Source organism: Oryx dammah, unplaced genomic scaffold (assembly GCF_014754425.2).
Source record: "Oryx dammah isolate SB20612 unplaced genomic scaffold, SCBI_Odam_1.1 HiC_scaffold_4, whole genome shotgun sequence".
Classification (NCBI taxonomy): Eukaryota; Metazoa; Chordata; class Mammalia; order Artiodactyla; family Bovidae; genus Oryx; species Oryx dammah.
Genome location: NW_024070188.1, coordinates 47,912,810 through 47,932,080, shown reverse-complemented (window position 1 = coordinate 47,932,080; position 19,271 = coordinate 47,912,810). Strand labels below are relative to the sequence as shown.

Sequence of the window (19,271 nt, the reverse complement as noted above, 5' to 3'; positions counted from 1 at the left end):
CATTTAGATACAGAATATCCTCCCTTTTATCTATTTATACTTTCTAGATTAAGTATCTTGCAATTTGACATTTATTTAAAGGTAGAAAACCCTCTTCTGCTACTTGTTATCACCTCTCTCCTCCTGCTTCTCATCTTTGTGCCTGGAACCAAAGTGATGAGGACCAAGCCTTTATTATTGCAAGGTGATACTGTCTGAGAAGGTAAGCGATCATGGCAATGTTGATAGGTAAGCAAACTGTGTCCTCTAAAGCAAACTACACTATGACACTCTGAGACAGATTAAGTTTTTGTTTCTGCCCTTAATTTCTAAATTTCCAAGCCGCGTTACTGAGTTTGGTACTGTTGATGCAAGTACATCATTTCTCTCCCTCAGGGAGAAATCAAAGAAACACAAAGAGCAAGCATGAAACTCACCTTTTCTTTATCTTCCTTGGTTCTCATTCTCTCACCATAGACCAAAAACACATGCTGACCAGGATCGTAACACCCAGGGGACTGGTCAACTAGCATCAACTGACACCAGCGGAAAAGGTCGCGGAGGTTGAATTCCCAGGGTCCTCCTATTTGCCCCCATTTCTTCTCAACGGTCACTTCATGATCAATCTGAAAAGAAAACACCCTTACTGGGAAGCACCTCCCACGACTCGGGACTGCGTTAAGTACTATCAACACAGTGCAAGTGCACACATAATCTGAAACAGATTAACAGGCTGGATCCAGATGTCTCCTCCCGACTCAGGCTTCTTGATGCCAGGAATACCCTGTAAGCATTATAAAAATGATACATGCAACAGGCCTGAATTACTGTAACTCTCAAACGAGTAGCTTGCCTTCCACTAGGAACTTTTAGAGTTCTATATGATTTATATCAGTTGCAGAGACTGGTAATGAGGTAGGTATTCCATATTGAGAAAACGGTGATTCAAATAAGCCAGAAATATAAAGAACAATTAATGCACATAGGTACTTACTTGGTTGTTGAAAGCAACCATTTTTTTAACAATATTTTTGTCGATGGCTGGAAACAGAGTACTGGCAATGAACTCCATGTCTATTACGGTAAGAGGATCCACAAAGACCTAGAAAATCCAAAAATAACATGGGAAAAACACCTCATTTTTCCTTACCAAACATGACTGCCATGACATATGCAGTATTTTTATTTAATACCAAAGGAACAATGCCTTAGTAATATATATATCTCCGTTACAGAAATTTCTTTTCTTGCATTCTCAGGGTATGGAATCATATAAAATCTTTAAAATACAGAGCAGAGGGTTTTCTTGTTAGCTTCATTCTAATGGTTTAGAGAACGATACCTGCAATTAATATTTTAAGAATCTTTGTAATTTTAATCTATTATGTAAAATTCTCTCAAATATCTGGATGGTAAGTATACAACATTCATTTTTAAATTTGGTCAAATTCTCAACAGCTTTGAAATTTTTCATATAAACTTCTTAAAGGATACTTAGTAAAGTCTTAATGACCAAGAAAGGAACATTAAAGAAAGCTAACATCTAGAGGCATTTCCAAGCCACTACTTTGAAAAAAGATGTTAAAATAAGTGTATGTACACACACACACTGCTGTGGCAATAAAAAAAGATACAACTATTAATGGTGATTAACTTTGGTATGGAAAATATTGGATTTTTTATTCTTCATGGTAGTTTTTTGTACTTTTCTGAGATTAATGCACTATTTTCGTTATAAAATAATTTTTTAATGTTCTTAACAGATGCTTAAAAAGATTGGCCTTAATCCTTGGGCACAGTAATAGAATCCTCAAGATGGTGGTGATCTTGCTTTCCTCCAGCTGATAACACATCAGGTCCTCTTAAACCTAAGATAAAGGACTCACACCAGGAGAGAAAAGATGAGAGCAATCAGTCCCACTAACAGCCATCACATCCAGACATGAAATCGAGAAGTAGACTATTACACTGAGCCTGTCTCATCCTCCTAGGGGGCACCCTCATAGCTATTATTACCCCTGGGACCACCTGTGGTTTTTGGGCAACAGTAAATCTTACCTGAGTGAATCTATTTAGGAAAGACCTGGGCAAGCCCTTCCTTCCGCCTCCTTGTCTAAAAGGATTTTGACAGCCAAAAATCTTGGTTTTCTCATGCTGCACTTGAAAGCTCATTCCTAACTCAGGAACATAGATTTCTCCTCGGTGGTCAAAACAAGCATTGAGTCCTTCCAAGACTGACTGAGAAGCCAGGTTAAGCTATTTGGAGAAAAAAGTGCATATTTATTTTATATGCTATTCAGCTAGAACAAAAAACACAGGAATAATACACATGAAAAGTAGTCTTGTCTTCAACAGGGATAGGGACAGAGTTCAAACAACACTGGTAACACTGTGTTTGTTAAGCTGAAATGACATGTATTCAGTCTACTATTAATAGTTCATCTATATGTTAGAGAAATTTAGGGTGTATAAAATGGCAATAATTTTTAAGTAAACTGAATAGTCAGACTAAATTCTTTAAAAGCAGTTAAATTAGTCTCAAAAATTAGGCTGTATCTGTTACCTGCTCCTATATTGGCCTGCTTTATAAATTATAGCTTACCAATACAAAGACATCTCATGCTTAAATATCCGGGAATTTTTAAAAGAAGCTAGCTAGCACTTTACATACTTAAATAAGTAAACATCCTTTCTCAATCAAGTAAATCTGAATAAAATCTCCAAACGGTTTTCAAAGTCATGATATAAACCACATAATGTGGATCTAATGATGCCAACAGTTTTGTGAATAACAAGTATAAGGATTTGTGTGTGTCCCAGAAATGGAAAGAGCTGAATGGAGCTAACCTCAGCTGAGTTAGAGGTCAGGGATGTGAAGTATTGGTGGTTTTTAGATAACATGGAAAAACTCAACTGTGAAATGTGAATCAATAAAATGCAAATGGGCCAAGAATCAGATTATATTAGAATTTCAAGTGCCACGTTTACACAAGCACTCAAAGCACAAACTCTGCTATATACCCTCATATGGGTCAAGTTCTAAAAGCTGCTCTTACACAATGACTTCAAGTCCAGGTTGCCTAGCATTCCCTACATGCATTTCCACAAAATATGATTCAGTCAACAGTCTCAAGCTTTGAAACTAGGCATTCTTTTTTTTTTTTTTTGGTTAATGCTTATCCTATGATGTATCTTTCACCCAAAATTCAGCAGGGGGTGGGGGGAGGGGGGTGGCCGGGAGGGGGGGGGGGGGGGAGGGACGGGTGGGGAGACCGGCAAATCTGTCCTTCTCTTTAATCTCTTCTCAAGATGAGTAGGAAGCAGCTCAGTAGAAAAGGAATCCCATGGCAGTCCTGTCACCGCAGACTCAACGGGGTATGAATCTAGGGAACCTGTTGGGGCCTGTGTCAGAAGTGATCTGTGGTACTTTCATCACTAATTATCATTTAACCTGCACCACTACTTGCTCGCCCTTTCCTGAACACACCAAAGTAACTCAGTTCTTTGGGCCACCACCTTAAATTTTTTATTCTGTGTAGCACATCTCCCTTCTCTCTCTAGCTGCCTGTCAGTTATAGAGACCCAGCACTTATGTGTCTCATGGTGCGCTCTGTTCTTCTGGTCACTGTCTACCCCCGACCTGCACGTGTTAACACTGACTGCTTTCTCACCAGAGTTTTGTGTGGCTCTTCCTACTATAACCTTCCCCAACCTTTCGGCTGAAATGAAGTGGTCTGGCACTATTCGTAAACTATGTTTATCTCTGAAAATAAACAGAAACACAGCAAGCCTACCACAGACTAGAGAATAAAACTAGTGGAGAGGCACTGTTTTTCTGGAGGCTAGTTCCCCAAAGCAGGAGAGTCTGTAGGTGATATGCAGAGGGGCTACTGTATGTGCTTTTCTATTCTCCTTACTTGTAAAAGAAATTGCAGAGTATTCTTTTCACTGGAGAATTTGTTTTTACTAGCCAACAACGTGATCTGGTGCAAAATGCCCTCAAGTTATGCAAACTCTGCCCTGCTCCTCACATGTCTGATCCTATCTGCTGGCCTGATGGGCTGTCCTCTCACCTCATCCAACACCACCCAATGGCCTGCCTTCAGGGCTGCCAGCAAGGGGCCATCACGCCAGGCAAACTCTCCTCCCTTGCCACCCTCAACAGGCAGATCAGCTCCAAAGAGGTCTGTGATGTCCTATGAGAAGAAAAAGAAGTGAGGGAAAGCCAATATTATATAAAAAATTAACTAGATCCCAAGACCCCAAATCTAAAATGATACTTAGGTCTCATGCCACTTCTTATTCTTATACCCAATAGAGAACTAATCAATTTCACAATCAGGAGCCCAGGAGCACCTTCTCATCACAGCACTCTAAGAATCTATCAACTAGAGTCCTAGATAACAGTTTTCAACTTTGGCTGTGCTTGAAAACAAACTGGTGAGCTTAAAAAACACCAAAACAATGCCTAGGCTCTGCTCCCAGACCCTATCCCAGAAGATTCGAATTTGTCATCTCTGTCCCCTAGTTTCATAAGACTGTTTAAAGGTCATTTTATCTGTAATTAATTTCTTTAGAAAGGACAAACAGGTTATATCACAATAAATACCAAAGTGGGTGATTCTATCTCAAAACAGAGTTAGAGTAAAGCATCTAGAGAGACTAATACTACAGGTGTCATCTATTAATGAACATGGATGGAGGGAGAATAAAGTTTGTTGCTGCGATAAGATCATGTTGCTGCGATATTCATCACCATGAAATATTTGGGGCTTTGATAACTTCATAATTATTTCTGACTAGGAAACACTATAATGGATAAAGATATCACCCCCTATACTTATCCCCATCAGCTGCAGCATGATGAAGCTTACCGTCTGCTCTGACAAGTTGATTCGGACAAGCGTGTTGCCTGAAGCCCTGGCTAAGGCTCCCACCAAGCTGGTCTTGCCCACACCAGGGGAGCCCTCCAGTAGGATGGGTTTGTTCAGTTTTGTAGCTCTTAAGAGCCTCTGGGCATTCATAGCTGTGGTGCCTGCACTGAGTGCATAGTCGGCGATATTATTCCTGTGCAAGAGAGGGCCTGAAGGGGAGAAACGTCACATATAAGCTGGACATCACACAAAATCATATATATATATATATATCAATTGGAGATTAGAAAAATCCACCAAGTAGACTGTCAGTCAGTGAAGTACCATCTGTGGTGAAAATGCTTAACCTTATTTCAATATATTTCCTCACTTCTGGGTTTATAAAGTGCCTTCCAACAACAACCAGCAGTATACTTTTTTCATCTGTGATGACCACACTTATCTCTATACACAGGTCAGAACTGCAAGCATGCATCTTTGCATATTTCCTTTCACAACCTATACCTGGAATCACAACTCCGTGTGCTTGTACAATTTACCCTGTACTTGTATTTTCCTAAAACTCAAGCAGAAGCTAGGCATACAGGCCAGATGGTTCCACATAAACAATTTCATTCAAGGTTTTAAGCCACCAGATAATTCAGGATGCATCTTGTAGCTGAAGTGCAGGACTAATACCAGTCTTATAGGGCTTAATATTTATGCACTATGTCTTCTGGAAGAAGTTTCAGACTGGTACATCAGTTTGGAGTGGAGCTAGAAAACTATTTATTTTCTCAGCTATGAAAGCAGAAGCAAGGACTATCCAAGTCCCAAGCCACAAGCACTCAGCTCCTACATGAGAGAACTGAATACCACCATGATGGCTTCGGGAAGGGATCTAATAGCTAGATCACAAGGGCCACATCAGAGATGAAAACAGTACCACTGATGAGGGAGAGGGAAGGGGGCAATGTTCTTCAGCCAGGAAGCTGGGCTGGTTTACTTCATCACTGAACCCCCACAATTCTGTGTATTCTTGGAGCCCAACAATTATTAACACAGAGAGGAAGGAGGGACAAGAAATAAGTCGCTCAGTTGTGTCCGATTCTTTGCGACCCCGTGGACTCTAGCCCACCAGGCTTCCCTGTTCATGGGATTCTCCAGGCAAGAATACTGGAGTGGGTTGACACTTGCTTCTCCAGAAATGACTCTGCTAGAGAAGCAATAATCCGAAAAGTCATGAGTACCCTAAAAAGATATCTAATATAACTACTTTATTTAAATATTTGACAGAGACAATCTAATAAGAGCAAGGATTATAACTTAAATCCACGTGCATTTCCCACTTAACCACTCATTTACTCATCCATCTCTCATTTTCTGAATGTCTACGACTGTTAGGCTACATGACAGATGTTAGGGACAGGAAGGTGAGTGACATAATGCCTGCCCTCAAGGGTACACAAAACTGTTTTTGTAAAAGGTGATAAGGTTCTATGGTTGAAACATTATGGGCTGAATTACCACGTTAGGAAAGGTCTTATTTTGAGCACTAATACAAGAATAAGTGCATTTTATGGGACAGTTTATTCATATATCAGACTGTATTATCTACTTTTGCATGCCAGTTATATATATTTTAACCACCCACACAATAATGATCATACCAAGTCAGATTCTAACTCAGTTATCTAGTTCCAAAGTAATCATGAGTATGATACACTAAAATTAAAAGTCACAATAAAAGTCAACTATCTACGAACCACAAGAGAATCTTCATTTATTTACGATCATTCTTACCCCTTGGTATAAAAAATGGATGAATTCCCCACAGGTTATCTAACCCAGTGAATTCTTTGTCTTTGAGTCTGTCATAAATCTTCAATTCGTTTTTCTGACTTTCTGTAAGTCGGCCTATCTTGGAAAGTTTCTTGATTAGGAATTTCAGACATTCTCTGCGAGCCAAGAGTGCCGTACCAAACCCAGAGGAAGTTACCCCTAGAAGAAAGAGTATCAGTCCATCAAATGACAGCAGGGTACCAAGTTTTACAACCATGCAGCCAGAGTTCTAGGTGAACTACAATAGCCAATGTAAGCAGCCCTAAGAAGTGTGACTCCCTGCTCCCCCAAAACCATCAGATCATCAATTCAACAGCACCTTATTCAGTAAGCACTCCAGTAACGCCGTGATAAACTAGCCTGGAGAAGACAGCAACCAGTGTGGTATTACTTTTAGTCATGTGGGCTTGTATTTCTAATTTTCACGGCTGAAAAAAGACTTAAATATTACATTTAATAAACTGTAGTAAACTTAAAACTACAGGATTCCAGCCGATTAACTCTAAATGATTGTGTTAAGAAATACCATGTTAAATTCTTCAAGAGCATTACCAGTAGTCTTCTACCAGAATCACTATTTCATGCTTACTAATTCCTGGTCTGTAAGCAATGAAAAGTTTTCTCCACTCTTTTATAACAATCGCCTCCCAAAAAGAGTAAAATGAGAATCACTGTGAGTCTTGGAAATGTTAACATAAATCTGTACACAACCCCTGGCTCAGAGGTCTGGGCCTGCTCCATTTCATGGTCCCCTCTTGCCTAACCCCTTGTTCTCACCAGCCCACATACCTGAGCCGATTCCATCTATGTACACTAGGCATGCGGCGTGGACAAAAGACGTCACCGTGGAGATGGTCTCCTGTCTTTTCAAAGCAGCTTCCTCCCCCATCGTGTTCATGAAGTTGACCCAGGACAGGATATCTCTGATACTGACCACACACCTTCGACCAAACTCCTGGTGGGTCAGCCAGTCAATGAAATCCAGCATCACCTCAGCTATGTCAGCCCCTAAGACACAAGGAAGCATAGAGGTTTGGAAGACCTATTTAGGAAGACTCCAGAACGGGGCTTTGCAACCTGGGGCCCATAGATGGTCTTTTTCTAAGAAAACGAGGTCCACAGCTTTAATCACATTTCCATAGGGTTCAATGAACAGCATTCTACCCCTACCCCCAAACAAACAAAAAACCAGAAAGAAAACTTGAGAATTAAAGTCTTTAAGAATGTGCCCTGAAAACTGCTCCAAGAAATAAGGTATTCATAAACGTCAGTCTCAAAGCAGCAGATATCCTTTCACATTCTTTAAGAAAGAGGGGAAAGTGATCCAGACACTACTTGGATTAGGGCATGTATTAAGGCTCAGACCAGATCTAGGTCCTAAATTTTGTCTGTTTGATGCCAAGAATATGGATACATCAAGGCAATCAAGGCTCAATTAACAGAGAGAGGGGAAAAAAAAGATGTTTTGGCTCTCCTTGAATATTCTAAGAATTGTTAAACCTAGATTATAAGTATATGGTAGGTTTTAAAATACTACTCTATTTCATTTATGTTTGAGAATTTTCATAATAAAAAGAAGTTTTAAAGTGAAATAATATGTTAGCTGACAACTACTGAAAAAACGCAGCTGAAAATTCTACAACATTTTCTAAAGGTGGTAATACTAAAATTTAAACCACATTTTCCTGGGAATTACATGGTGGTTCAGTGATTGATCCCTGGTTGGGGAACTAGGATCCCACAAGCCACATGGCACAGCCAAGTAAAAAAAACCTGTATTTATTTCTCTTATTTTTAGCCAACAAATATTATATATTTTATAATAACCAATCTTATTATAAAGATAGCCAAAGGGTGAAACCATCAGAAAGCTAAACTTTAGTAACCCTGGTGAAGGAGCGATACTTTAGTAGAAGGCACCAGGCTAGAATTTTCCTTAGATCTATTCGTTCCCATTTCTCCTTAGAACATACCATATGCACATACTACTAATGTCCTACTCCCTTCGTTCCAACACACAACTTCTCTGCCCCACTACCACCCCACACACCTGAATACTCTCACCTTTATGATCTGTTCTACCCAGAGATAATCCTGGACGAAGATTACGGCTGATGATCTGAATTAAGTCTTCACGCCTTGTGCTTTGAGGGCACCATATTTCCGTAAAGCGGTTTCTTAAGGCAGGAGATAGCTACAAAGAACACAAATTCTAGTGTGAATATCTGCGAGGAAAGTTAGAAAACAAATCTTTTGAATGTTGGCTGCAAATCTGTCAAGTACCCGGAGCTTCTTTTCTTACCTCTTCTACTATCTATAATTTATTGAACACCTACTTGTCCTGGCTCCTAACACATGTCATCTCATTAATCTCCACCACACTCCCTAAACTCGTATTCCCATCACTTTCTTTATAATCATGGTAGAGAACTTCAAGGTCTCATGGAGTTCGTGCTCCAAAGAGGATTCCAGCCCCAGTAGATGACTCCCAAATCCCAACCCCTTCCCCAAAGCAGAGGCCCTTCCCTTTACTTTCCCTTCAGCTACTTTAACCAGTGGCTTAGAAGAAGTAAATGCTATCCTCCCATAGGGGAGAGCTGTCTGAAGTAGAGGGAGAAAACTTGGATATGGCTCAAAGGGAGTGAAAAGGTAAAGAGGTGAATATTTACTGCCTATATGACAATGAAGAGTTTAGTCCTCCAGTCTCAAGAGCCTTTGCCTCAGTCTGGATTCTCTTACCCTTCCCCTAAGTTAGATAACCCTCATTCACAACAGTGCACCAATGATTTCCTTTTACTGGACAACTGGATCAACATCATACTTTTGTCTACCCGGCCGAGCACAGCAGGACCACATGCTGCTCAGCACCATCCTGGCTCAGCCAGGCCCCAGTTCCAGGATCCCAACTCTATCTGAAGTAAGGCATCCAAACCAAAAGGCAGCTTTCCCTTCGGTAAAAGTTGGCAATCTCTGTCCAAAAAAACTCAAGCAAACCTGCCAGGCAAGTTAACACACACAACTTTGAAATCAGATCTTTCTGTGTTATTTCCACTTGCCAAGAAGCCTATTTTCATATTTTGTTTGAAACTGTGACGTATTTTATTTCTTCTCAGTACATTTCTCAAAGCACAGCTCTTTTTTCTCATACTACTGAGGAAAAATAGGTCTCAAAAATCAATTTCACATTCCAGGGGCCCACCAAGTTACCGAGAATCTTAACAGCTTTTACTCCTGATCAATCTGTTTCTTCTCACCATCCTGACCAACAATCAGCCCACCCCTCCCTCCTAATCTGAACAGACCAGGGTCCCAAACACAATGCAGACTTCTCACTGAAAGGCTTCACGAGCCTGAGAGCCATGGGGTTCGGGGTGCTCCAAGCTAACTGGACCCTCACACCACTTTCTTAACAGAAGACACTGCCCTCACCCTCTCCTTTACCAAGTTTGAGGGTGACCCACACAACCCCTGAGACAACTGATTCGCTCCACCTGCCAAACTAGGACAGGATCCCAGCTGCCACTGCTTTCATGCCACTTTAAAATTACTCATATCCCCACCCCCGTGTTTAACAGAGGAGACTCTAGGAGCAGAACCTGAGAATAAACTTCAGTTTCAACTCTTCTCATCCGTCAAACTAGCATAATAACTTCCACACACAGCTCCCATGAGAATCTGTTACAATAACACATGTAGAAAGCCAGGCAAAGTGATTGAAACAATGAAATTTCACGCACATACCAAAAGGGAAACGTCAAGTAAGGAAGTGTTTGATCTGTTAGAATTATTTTTCAACCTTATAATGACTCTGAAATATCGTTCTGGGTTTTTTGTTTTTAATTCAGATTCTACGCAACATAAAATTCTAGATGAATTTTTACATACTATATTTGTGGGTGCCAGTGAGCTGAGGTCAAAAGGCAGGAAAAAATGATGCTTTAACAACAGTTTTACCTCTTTTTTTCCAAAGTCGCCCCCAGGGTTCATGGTTGCCAAGATACGGAATTTCTTCCCAGCTGTCAACAGCTCTACCTCATTATCCTTGTCCTCAAGGTTGCCTTTTTCAGCTAATAACAGAGTCTTTTCCACTTCAAGGACACTGGAAGAAAAATTGGAGAATTTAAGATCAGAAGAGCCTTCTGTATTCTCTTTTGTGGTCACAGAGTTCTTAAAAAAGAAAAGAAAATCATCTTCTCTGCTGAGCTTTCACTTTAGTTAATGGTCTCCTATGACAAACTTCAAAATTATTTTTACTAGTTATCCTAATTCCTGTGTCATGGAACAACAGTTCTGATCAAAAGGAAAAGAATTTTTTCTACTTTAAGCCCTATTAAGACATTTGTTTTAAAGATGGGTGACTTGTGTGCAAAGATTCATGGCAGTATTATTCATAAGTGGAGGAAACAACCCAAATACCACCAAAGGTGAGTGGAAAAAAAAAAAATCCAGTGTTATTATCAACATAGTGAAGTACTATCAGGAATAAAAAGGAGCACACTAATGATGTAGGCTACACCCATGGATGGACCTCCAAACACTGATGCAAAGTGACAGAAGAGACGACTTATATGAAATGTCTTGACAGGAAGCAGATTAGCAGATTCCTGGAGCATGAGGGAGCATCAAATATAAACTGTAAATGCAAAGTAGGAGTCCTACTGGGATGACAGAAGTGTAAACTAGATTGTGGTGGTGGCAAAACTCAGTAAATTTACTAAAACTTATTGAATTATACATTTAAAACAGGTACATGTCATGATGTGTACATTACATCTCAATCAAGAAAAACGGTTAATCATCAAGATCCACACTGATCAGAGGTCCTTTTGTCTAGTTATTCTGCTATGTCCATTTCTCCTACTTTTAGTAATACATTTTTTTTCTATCTCATGATTGAATATGTACTTTAAATAATGCTTTATTTTTCTAAACATGTGACCAATCTGCTGAGTCTTAAGGTCTCAATGACTGTTGCATCTTACTATTTTCACTGCACAACAAGACCTTCTGTTTTGGTAATTCCTGGTCAGCAGCAATTTTGTTTTACTGGTGCTTTGTATCTGCGCAAGAGTCATGACAGACGGTTGGTTCCCACAGTGGCTACTGCTTCCAGGGGATTTTGTCAGGTGAACCACCCTCACTTCCAGTGCAGTCGCTGCTGGCACTCGGTCATCAGGGGTCCATCCAGCAGGACACGTGGGGTGGCCAAGATGTCCTGCCTTGGTTGCTGGGGCTTCATTCTACCGGACAGGATATTCCTGAAATCTCATGCATCTTTTTCTTGTCATTTAAAAAATTTCTGGAAGCCATGTTCCAAACAGGCGAGTTCAGGTTTTACTTTTCTTGTTCTGCCTAAACTCTTTCACAGTCCAAAAAGCAGGTTTCTGTAAGTTTATTGAAGGCTTTAAGAAAATCCTTGAACTGCTTTATCTGATCAGATTTTGGTACTCGTGCAGCCATATTCTTTGGGAATGTTCATTTGTCACTTTTTCTGATGCATGAGTTTCCTTTCTCTTCCGGAAAATGTGCAGTCCAAGCTTTGCTTAAATATTTCCAGAGAGGCCTGATTTCTTACTTAAGCACAGGCTCTCACATCCAACACCAATATGAGGCTGGGGGCTGTGCAGCCAGTCAGGTCTGAGTGGAGGGTAAGGGTCCTGTCCTGGGGTACTGAGAGGCCTTACAGCAATAATACCTAGGATTTTGACTCTGTTGAGAAAAAAAAAATCAATGGCCATGTAATAATTTGCCTTAAAAAAGGATTCTAACTTGGACTCGTTTGTTTTAGCCCTAGCATCCCATAGTCCCATCTTTCTGATTATTAACAGCTAAACAGAAGAACTAGGTCTCTTAAAGAAGAAACTGAGTGCTAAGAGCAATTGCTCACCATTGTTTTCAAACATTTTCAACAGACCTATGAAGAACATTACCGTGCACAAGGATTAGTATCTATAAAACCCAGACCAGCAAAAGCATCAAACACAGGGCAAACCTCTTACACGTGCGTACCTGTTGAGTCTTTCCAGGACAGAGTCATCAGCCAGCGAGATCTCATCTAAGAGGAAAAAGCCATCCTCCTTCATGGCCAGAACCAAAGGCCCATCATGCCACTCGAAGAGTCTTGATGTGTCAACTTCCTCCTACGATTTGGAAGAGAAGAGGGTTAAAGAGTAGGTAGCTCCACAAGGCAATACACACGTAGCCAGCACACATCCTCTAGTGAAAGGTCCTTCTGCAGAAAATACAGGTCAAGGAACAAGGGACAGAACTTGTGTGACAGGGTGCTCATGGAGCCCCCATGTAGACCAGTGAAAATATGAAGATAAGATACATATCAAATCTGGAATCAAACACCCCACCATGGACAAAAAGCCCACAGCTGACTCCTGCACAGAGCCAACTTCAGTTTTTTTGATGAACGAAACATCATCACTTGCTCTGGACACACCTTGTCATTTGGCTTCTGTCTCACCGGCCGCAGCCCGCCCAGGAAGTCTGAGGTCTCCATGTGTAAGTGGCAGTTGACTGAGTATAATTTCTGATTTGCCAAGGCTGCAAACACCTGACAGATAGTAGTTTTCCCACACCTGTGAGAGACACACACCAGATTAGCAAGGAGAGTGGATTTCAAATACACCTCTACAAACACCCCAAGGAGCAAGAGAGAGGAGCCCTGGGGAGAGCCTCACCAAAGCCACAGAGACTGCTGGTCAACACAGGGCCTCTGCCCTCTGCCTCACAGAGCCCTTCCCCCAAACATCAGCACCCTATTGACTCTCTCATCCAGAAGGGCAAGTGCTGCATGAACTCTATGGAACAGAACCCTGTCTCCTGACTTTACCCCGTGTCTCCAACCAGCAGCACTGGTTCACCGAATTCCAATGCTCTTCCCACCAGCACTGCCAGTCGCCGCATGCCCTCGGTCCACACGATGTGGCTGAACTTAGAATCCAAGGTGGATATCGGAGTAGACAATTTACCTATCAAAGGCAGAGTACACGTTTAGGTTCTAATATGAGTACAACTCAATTCATTTTCCTTGGGATATGATGGCTTACTCACTCAGCAATTTTAGGACATTTTCTTTGGAGAAGAGCGATTGAGGACATAATTTTTTCTTGAAATGTTTCTCAAGGACTTCTTGAATCACAACCACCTCCTCCTGCTTCCTGACTCGGCCTGCCAGAAGCATAAAACCTTGAAAAAAAAAAAAAAAGGAACCGTTGAGTGTTAATACCAAGCAACACTGAGAGTATGGAGCATTAGCTGCTGTGAAGAGGAAACCTGAAGACCTACTTTGGAAAACAAAGAGACCCTACTACAACTAACTGTTCACTCCATCAACACGACCTCTAGGTAAATCTAACACAAATGAACTTGTGGGCATTAAAAGACATTCAGGAATGTTGAGAGCAGCTTTGTTTCTAATAGTTAAAAAGTAGAAATGATCCCCATGCCCATCAACAAGAGAATGGATAAACATATATCTCCACACACTGGGTTACCACACAGTAATAATTTAAAAGGAATGAAGTCCTGATACACAAAACAACATGGTTGAATCTCACATTAGGTTGAGTGAAAATTCGCCAGACACAAGAGCACACACTGCAGGATACTGTTTAGACCAAGCAGAAGCTCAGGCAGAATCTATCACTGGTGACAGATGTCAGAGGAGTGGTTACCTCCAGGAGTTACGACTGGCAAGAGCCATGAAGGAATCTTCTGAGGAAGTATTAATAGAAATATCCTAAATCTTAGCTGAGGTGGTGATTTACATATGTATATCCACATATATAAAAACATATTGAGCTTTATATGAAATAATATAGCACCTCCCCCATTTTACTGTTACATGTTGTTATACCTTGATGGGAAAAAAAAAAGTTCCTTCCTCTATTCTTTACCAGTTAAGAAGATCAGATGCAACTCTCATGGGTTAGTTTTATTTCTTCTCCATGCTTATTCAGTTCAGTTCAGTTGCTCAGTCGTGTCCGACTCTTTGCGACCCCATCAATCGCAGCACTCCAGGCCTCCCTGTCCATCACTAACTCCTGGAGTTCACTCAGATTTACGTCCATTGAGTCAGTGATGCCATCCAGCCATCTCATCCTCTGTCACCCTCTTCTCCTGCCCCCAATCCCTCCCAGCATCAGAGTGTTTTCCAATGAGTCAACTCTTTGCATGAGGTGGCCAAAGGACTGGAGTTTCAGCTTCAGCATCATTCCCTCCAAAGAAATCCCAGGGCTGATCTCCTTCAGAATGGACTGGTTGGATCTCCTTGCAGTCCAAGGGACTCTCAAAAGAGTCTTCTCCAACACCACAGTTCAAAAGCATCAATTCTTCGGCGCTCAGCCTTCTTCACAGTCCAACTCTCACATCCATACATGACCATTGGAAAAACCATAGCCTTGACTAGACAGACCTTTGTTGGCAAAGTAATGTCTCTGCTTTTCAATATGCTATCTAGGTTGGTCATAACTTTTCTTCCAAGGAGTAAGTGTCTTTTAATTTCATGGCTGCAGTCACCATCTGCAGTGATTTTGGAGCCCCAAAAAATAAAGTCTGACACTGTTTCCACTGTTTCCCCATCTATTTCCCATGAAGTGATGGGACCAGATGCCATGATCTTCGTTTTCTGAATGTTGAGCTTTAAGCCAACTTTTTCACTTTCTACTTTCACTTTCATCAAGAGGCTTTTGAGTTCCTCTTCACTTTCTGCCATAAGGGTGGTGTCATCTGCATATCTGAGGTTATTGATATTTCTCCCGGCAATCTTGATTCCAGCTTGTGCTTCTTCCAGCCCAGCATTTCTCATGATGTACTCTGCATAGAAGTTAAGTAAGCAGGGTGACAATATACAGCCTTGACGTACTCCTTTTCCTATTTGGAACCAGTCTGTTGTTCATGTCCAGTTCTAACTGTTGCTTCCTGACCTGCATATAGGTTTCTCAGTCAGCCTATTAACGACTCACCAAGACCTCTCAAATCAGAAGATTCTGAACGGCTTTCATGGAGAGGAGCATACAAATTTTTCCAATTGATTGTACCAAAATGACCAAATCTGAGTCTCAGATGACAGGACTGCCTTCTCTTAGAACTCTGGTATTATCTAATCTGTCAGTTTTCTCCAAGTTTCTAAGGCATAAGCAGGATTCTGCATGGTCACCACACTGTAGGTAAATGGTGCACAAAGAACCACCAACCTCCTGCCTAAACTCCTAATGGCACTATGTCCATACCCTGACTCCCACAGGTGGCTACATGAAGGTACGAGTGAGAAAACCTTAGCAACCAAAATGTAACAGAACAGAGGCCTTGCAGAAATAGGATGCTAATAACAGCAGTCTAGACTTGAGGGACAAAGGCTCTGTTCCTGCAATGCCCAGTAAAATGTATATACACTGACCACAATTCGAGCAAGACTTGTTTTAACAGCATAGCTTGTGATCTACCCTAAGTTAACAGTCGGAGAGCATGTGCTGAGAGCGTACCATCGTTGGCTAAGTGCTGCAGCCAGTCATACTCCTCCTCCGTCTGCTCAGCCAATCTGTACCGCTCAGCCCACCGAAACAGATCGCGGAGGGTGATGAAGCCTTGCTTTCCAGCAAACACTGAAGAACCTCTGCGATAGGACTGTTAGAGCACCAAAACAAATGAAAAAGGGTGATGGCAAGCACAAAGTACAGAATTCCTAACAAATTTAGGCTCCCATAGGAAAAGATTAATCACATAGGAAAAGATTACAAAAAATAATACAAGTAGCGGCCAACATGCAGGAAAAGTAATCCCACAGTGTAGGACCACAGTAGGAAGAGTGAAAATTATTAGCTTTTTAGGGAGTGATTAAAAAATGTTTAATTCTGACAAAAACCACTTTTAACCCCCCAAAATAAATGGGATATTCTTAAAAGAAGAAAAAGAAAAAAAAACTTGTAGCTTTGTAGAGTTCACAAGAAAAGTCACACAAGGATGGATCTCTTTAGTTAAGTCCATACAAGGATTATTTTATCCATTTAAAAAACAAAAACTGCACTTTGTCAATGCCAAATTCCAACCTTAGTAAATGTTTCAATATTATCCACAAGTAGGGAACATCATCATACACAATTATCAGAAAAATTTTAAAGTTATTAAATTGCCAAATTATAAAACAAAACCAAAAAAATGAATATTAATGGAATGCATATTAAAGATAAGATCTTTACTCTGAAAAAAAATAATAAAAGGATGGACGGACTGCTGTTTCTACCCTAGGAGGCCTCAGATTCTATTTACCAAATCTGACCAACAGAGTCCATTTGTCATTAAGTGATGGAGAGGTGAATACCTGAAGGTCCAGCATGACTTTAACCAACTTGCTGCAATAGGACGGTGGCAAGCTACACCGCTTATGCAAGATTGTCTCCAACTCAGAACTAGGCAGTTCATCAAAGTGCAATTCCACAAACCGATTCCTGAAGGCTCTAGAAAGCACCTGGGAAGTGTGCAGAGAACAACATGATAAAGAGGGCCCTTGCATCAGATTTCCAAAATGGAGGCTCTGTTACTCACTATAAAAAGAAAAATCCTTCAAAAGAGGTAAAAACATAGTCTGACCAAGAAGACTTACATGATGTGGTGACAAACAGGAGTAAAGGGGCAAGTGCTACACACCTTTCTGCCTCCGTAGAGTCCTGGGGGATTCTGGGTAGCAAAGAGCATGAAGCGAGGATGTGCTTTGACAACTTCTTGTGTTTCTGTTATAAGCAATTCACGGTTATCATCCAGCAGTCTGTTCAGTGCCTCTAACACATCGGTGGGGGCCAAATTTAACTCATCTAAGATGATCCAATAGCCTTTCCTCATAGCATCAATAAGAACACCTTAGCGGAAACAAGAAATGAGAATCAGTGCATAAATTGGTCCAAAGTGTTATATACCAATCAACAAATCCTAGATTATCATTAAATTTCAAAGCAAATTACTCTCTGCAGCTAGTCATGTCCCAAAATAATTTGTGGTGCTAAATACCAAGGAAATATACACTCTTCAAAACTGGGCCCTAGTCCTGTCTACAGTTGACAAGCTGAGTGTGGCCCAAAGGAAGCATCAGCCCTAACCATCACCACTTATCTGTCATAGAGCCCAGGGAGGAAGAAAAACCAGCCGTTAGGGAGTCCATGTGCCTCTACTGAAAAGACTAAAGACTGCTTGAGGAAATCCATGGAACAGAATAATAAGCCTACCTTCCTTAAACACAAGCTTCCCTGAGGAGTCAGATGTGTAACAACCGATATACTCCTGAATATCCGTGTGCTCGTGGTTGTTAATACGCACGCAATGGTTACCAGTAGCTGCGGCCAGCCACCGGATCAGGCTTGTTTTACCCACTGATGTTTCTCCCTGAATCAGCACTGGATAGGTTCTTTAAAAGATCAACCAGTAAAGCAATTTAGAAAAAGACAAAAACCAGAATCAAATCATGTAGCATTTTAAAAAATGACTACAACATTTAATATCCTAAGAGAATGTTTTTATACACCTATGCACTATGAATGAAATATTTCTTAAGCCCTGAGCAGTTTCTATATAAAAACAGTTACTGAGAAACTACTGAAGAAAGTTAATTCCAGTCCCTCTTGCACTAGTAAGAACCTGTGAGTGGGACTAGCTACTACTCACTTAACAAATAATAGGTGATGAGTATCCATCAGCAAAATACTACAAGGCAATCTTAATAATGGTGAAAATTATCTGCACAGGTACTGCTCCCACCAAATGGTACAACTATAAATGGTCTTTTATGCCAGGTGAAAAGTGGCAGGATTGACTTTAGAAAGTGATTATTGACTCAGCGAATGAGTAACAGGAAAGCTCTTTGAAAGTTAAGGAAGCAGGACTGGACTTTGAGCAACGCCTATGCTGGTGAGACATGAGAGCCGTGAGAGGGAAGATCCACACACCCTGCAGAGACCACTCGGGCTATGTCTCTCAGGTTCAGCTTGACGGAAGACGTGAGGATGTATGTCTCATCTATTGTAGGCTCCTTGTCTCCCAACGAAATCCAGTAGCTTTCCACCTGGATAAGCCTACCTCCTTTCGGTTCTGGAATAGGCTGAAAGACACAAGGGTCAGAGAAATAAACCACAGTCCCACGACAGCTATGGCATTCTCTCAGAGAAGGGTGTAGAGTGGGAAGTGAACTGTCACCAAGGATGCTGCCTTTTTCTGGATGCTTTCAACACTAAAATCCACAGAAGAACATGAAAATAAAATTATTTTGAGGGATGAGAACAAAATGGTGACATGTACTGGTCTTAAAACTCAGGTAGGGGTAGGTAGATTTGGGGGGAACTTAAAATAATTTCTCAGATAGTTTATGACTCAGCTCTCTTCTCTCATCTGCCAAAATTCTCACTCTAATCTTTTGGTCAAAAATATGTGTTTCATATAAACCACATTCTCCAAACAAGGCCAGTGTTGTACTGCGGTGGGGTGGGGGTGGGGGTGGGGTTTCATCACTAAATTCTGGATCCCCTAGAAGACATTAAATATAAAAGCAACCCCCAGAGAAACTAATTTGTTAAGAATAATATTGTAGTAAAGGCACAATCT

The 19,271-nt window shown here is 41.0% G+C and overlaps 1 protein-coding gene and 1 pseudogene across 1 annotated transcript in view; both read right to left on the bottom strand.

The window, feature by feature from the left end:
• The window catches only part of MDN1 (midasin AAA ATPase 1), a 142,331-nt gene that overhangs the window by 69,489 nt on the left and 53,571 nt on the right, over positions 1-19,271 (bottom strand). The window contains exons 23-40 of the mRNA XM_040238799.1: positions 18,620-18,771; positions 17,903-18,081; positions 17,331-17,539; positions 17,005-17,151; positions 16,169-16,310; positions 13,737-13,871; positions 13,516-13,654; positions 13,123-13,261; positions 12,684-12,814; positions 10,629-10,773; positions 8,739-8,868; positions 7,464-7,682; positions 6,636-6,833; positions 4,854-5,062; positions 4,053-4,175; positions 2,038-2,235; positions 974-1,081; positions 417-605 (exon numbers count right to left, since the gene is read on the bottom strand). Coding sequence (XP_040094733.1) covers positions 417-605; positions 974-1,081; positions 2,038-2,235; positions 4,053-4,175; positions 4,854-5,062; positions 6,636-6,833; positions 7,464-7,682; positions 8,739-8,868; positions 10,629-10,773; positions 12,684-12,814; positions 13,123-13,261; positions 13,516-13,654; positions 13,737-13,871; positions 16,169-16,310; positions 17,005-17,151; positions 17,331-17,539; positions 17,903-18,081; positions 18,620-18,771 — 2,892 coding nt within the window. The remainder of the gene's footprint in view (positions 1-416; positions 606-973; positions 1,082-2,037; positions 2,236-4,052; positions 4,176-4,853; positions 5,063-6,635; positions 6,834-7,463; positions 7,683-8,738; positions 8,869-10,628; positions 10,774-12,683; positions 12,815-13,122; positions 13,262-13,515; positions 13,655-13,736; positions 13,872-16,168; positions 16,311-17,004; positions 17,152-17,330; positions 17,540-17,902; positions 18,082-18,619; positions 18,772-19,271) is intronic.
• LOC120863086 lies at positions 11,636-12,134 on the bottom strand (annotated as a pseudogene).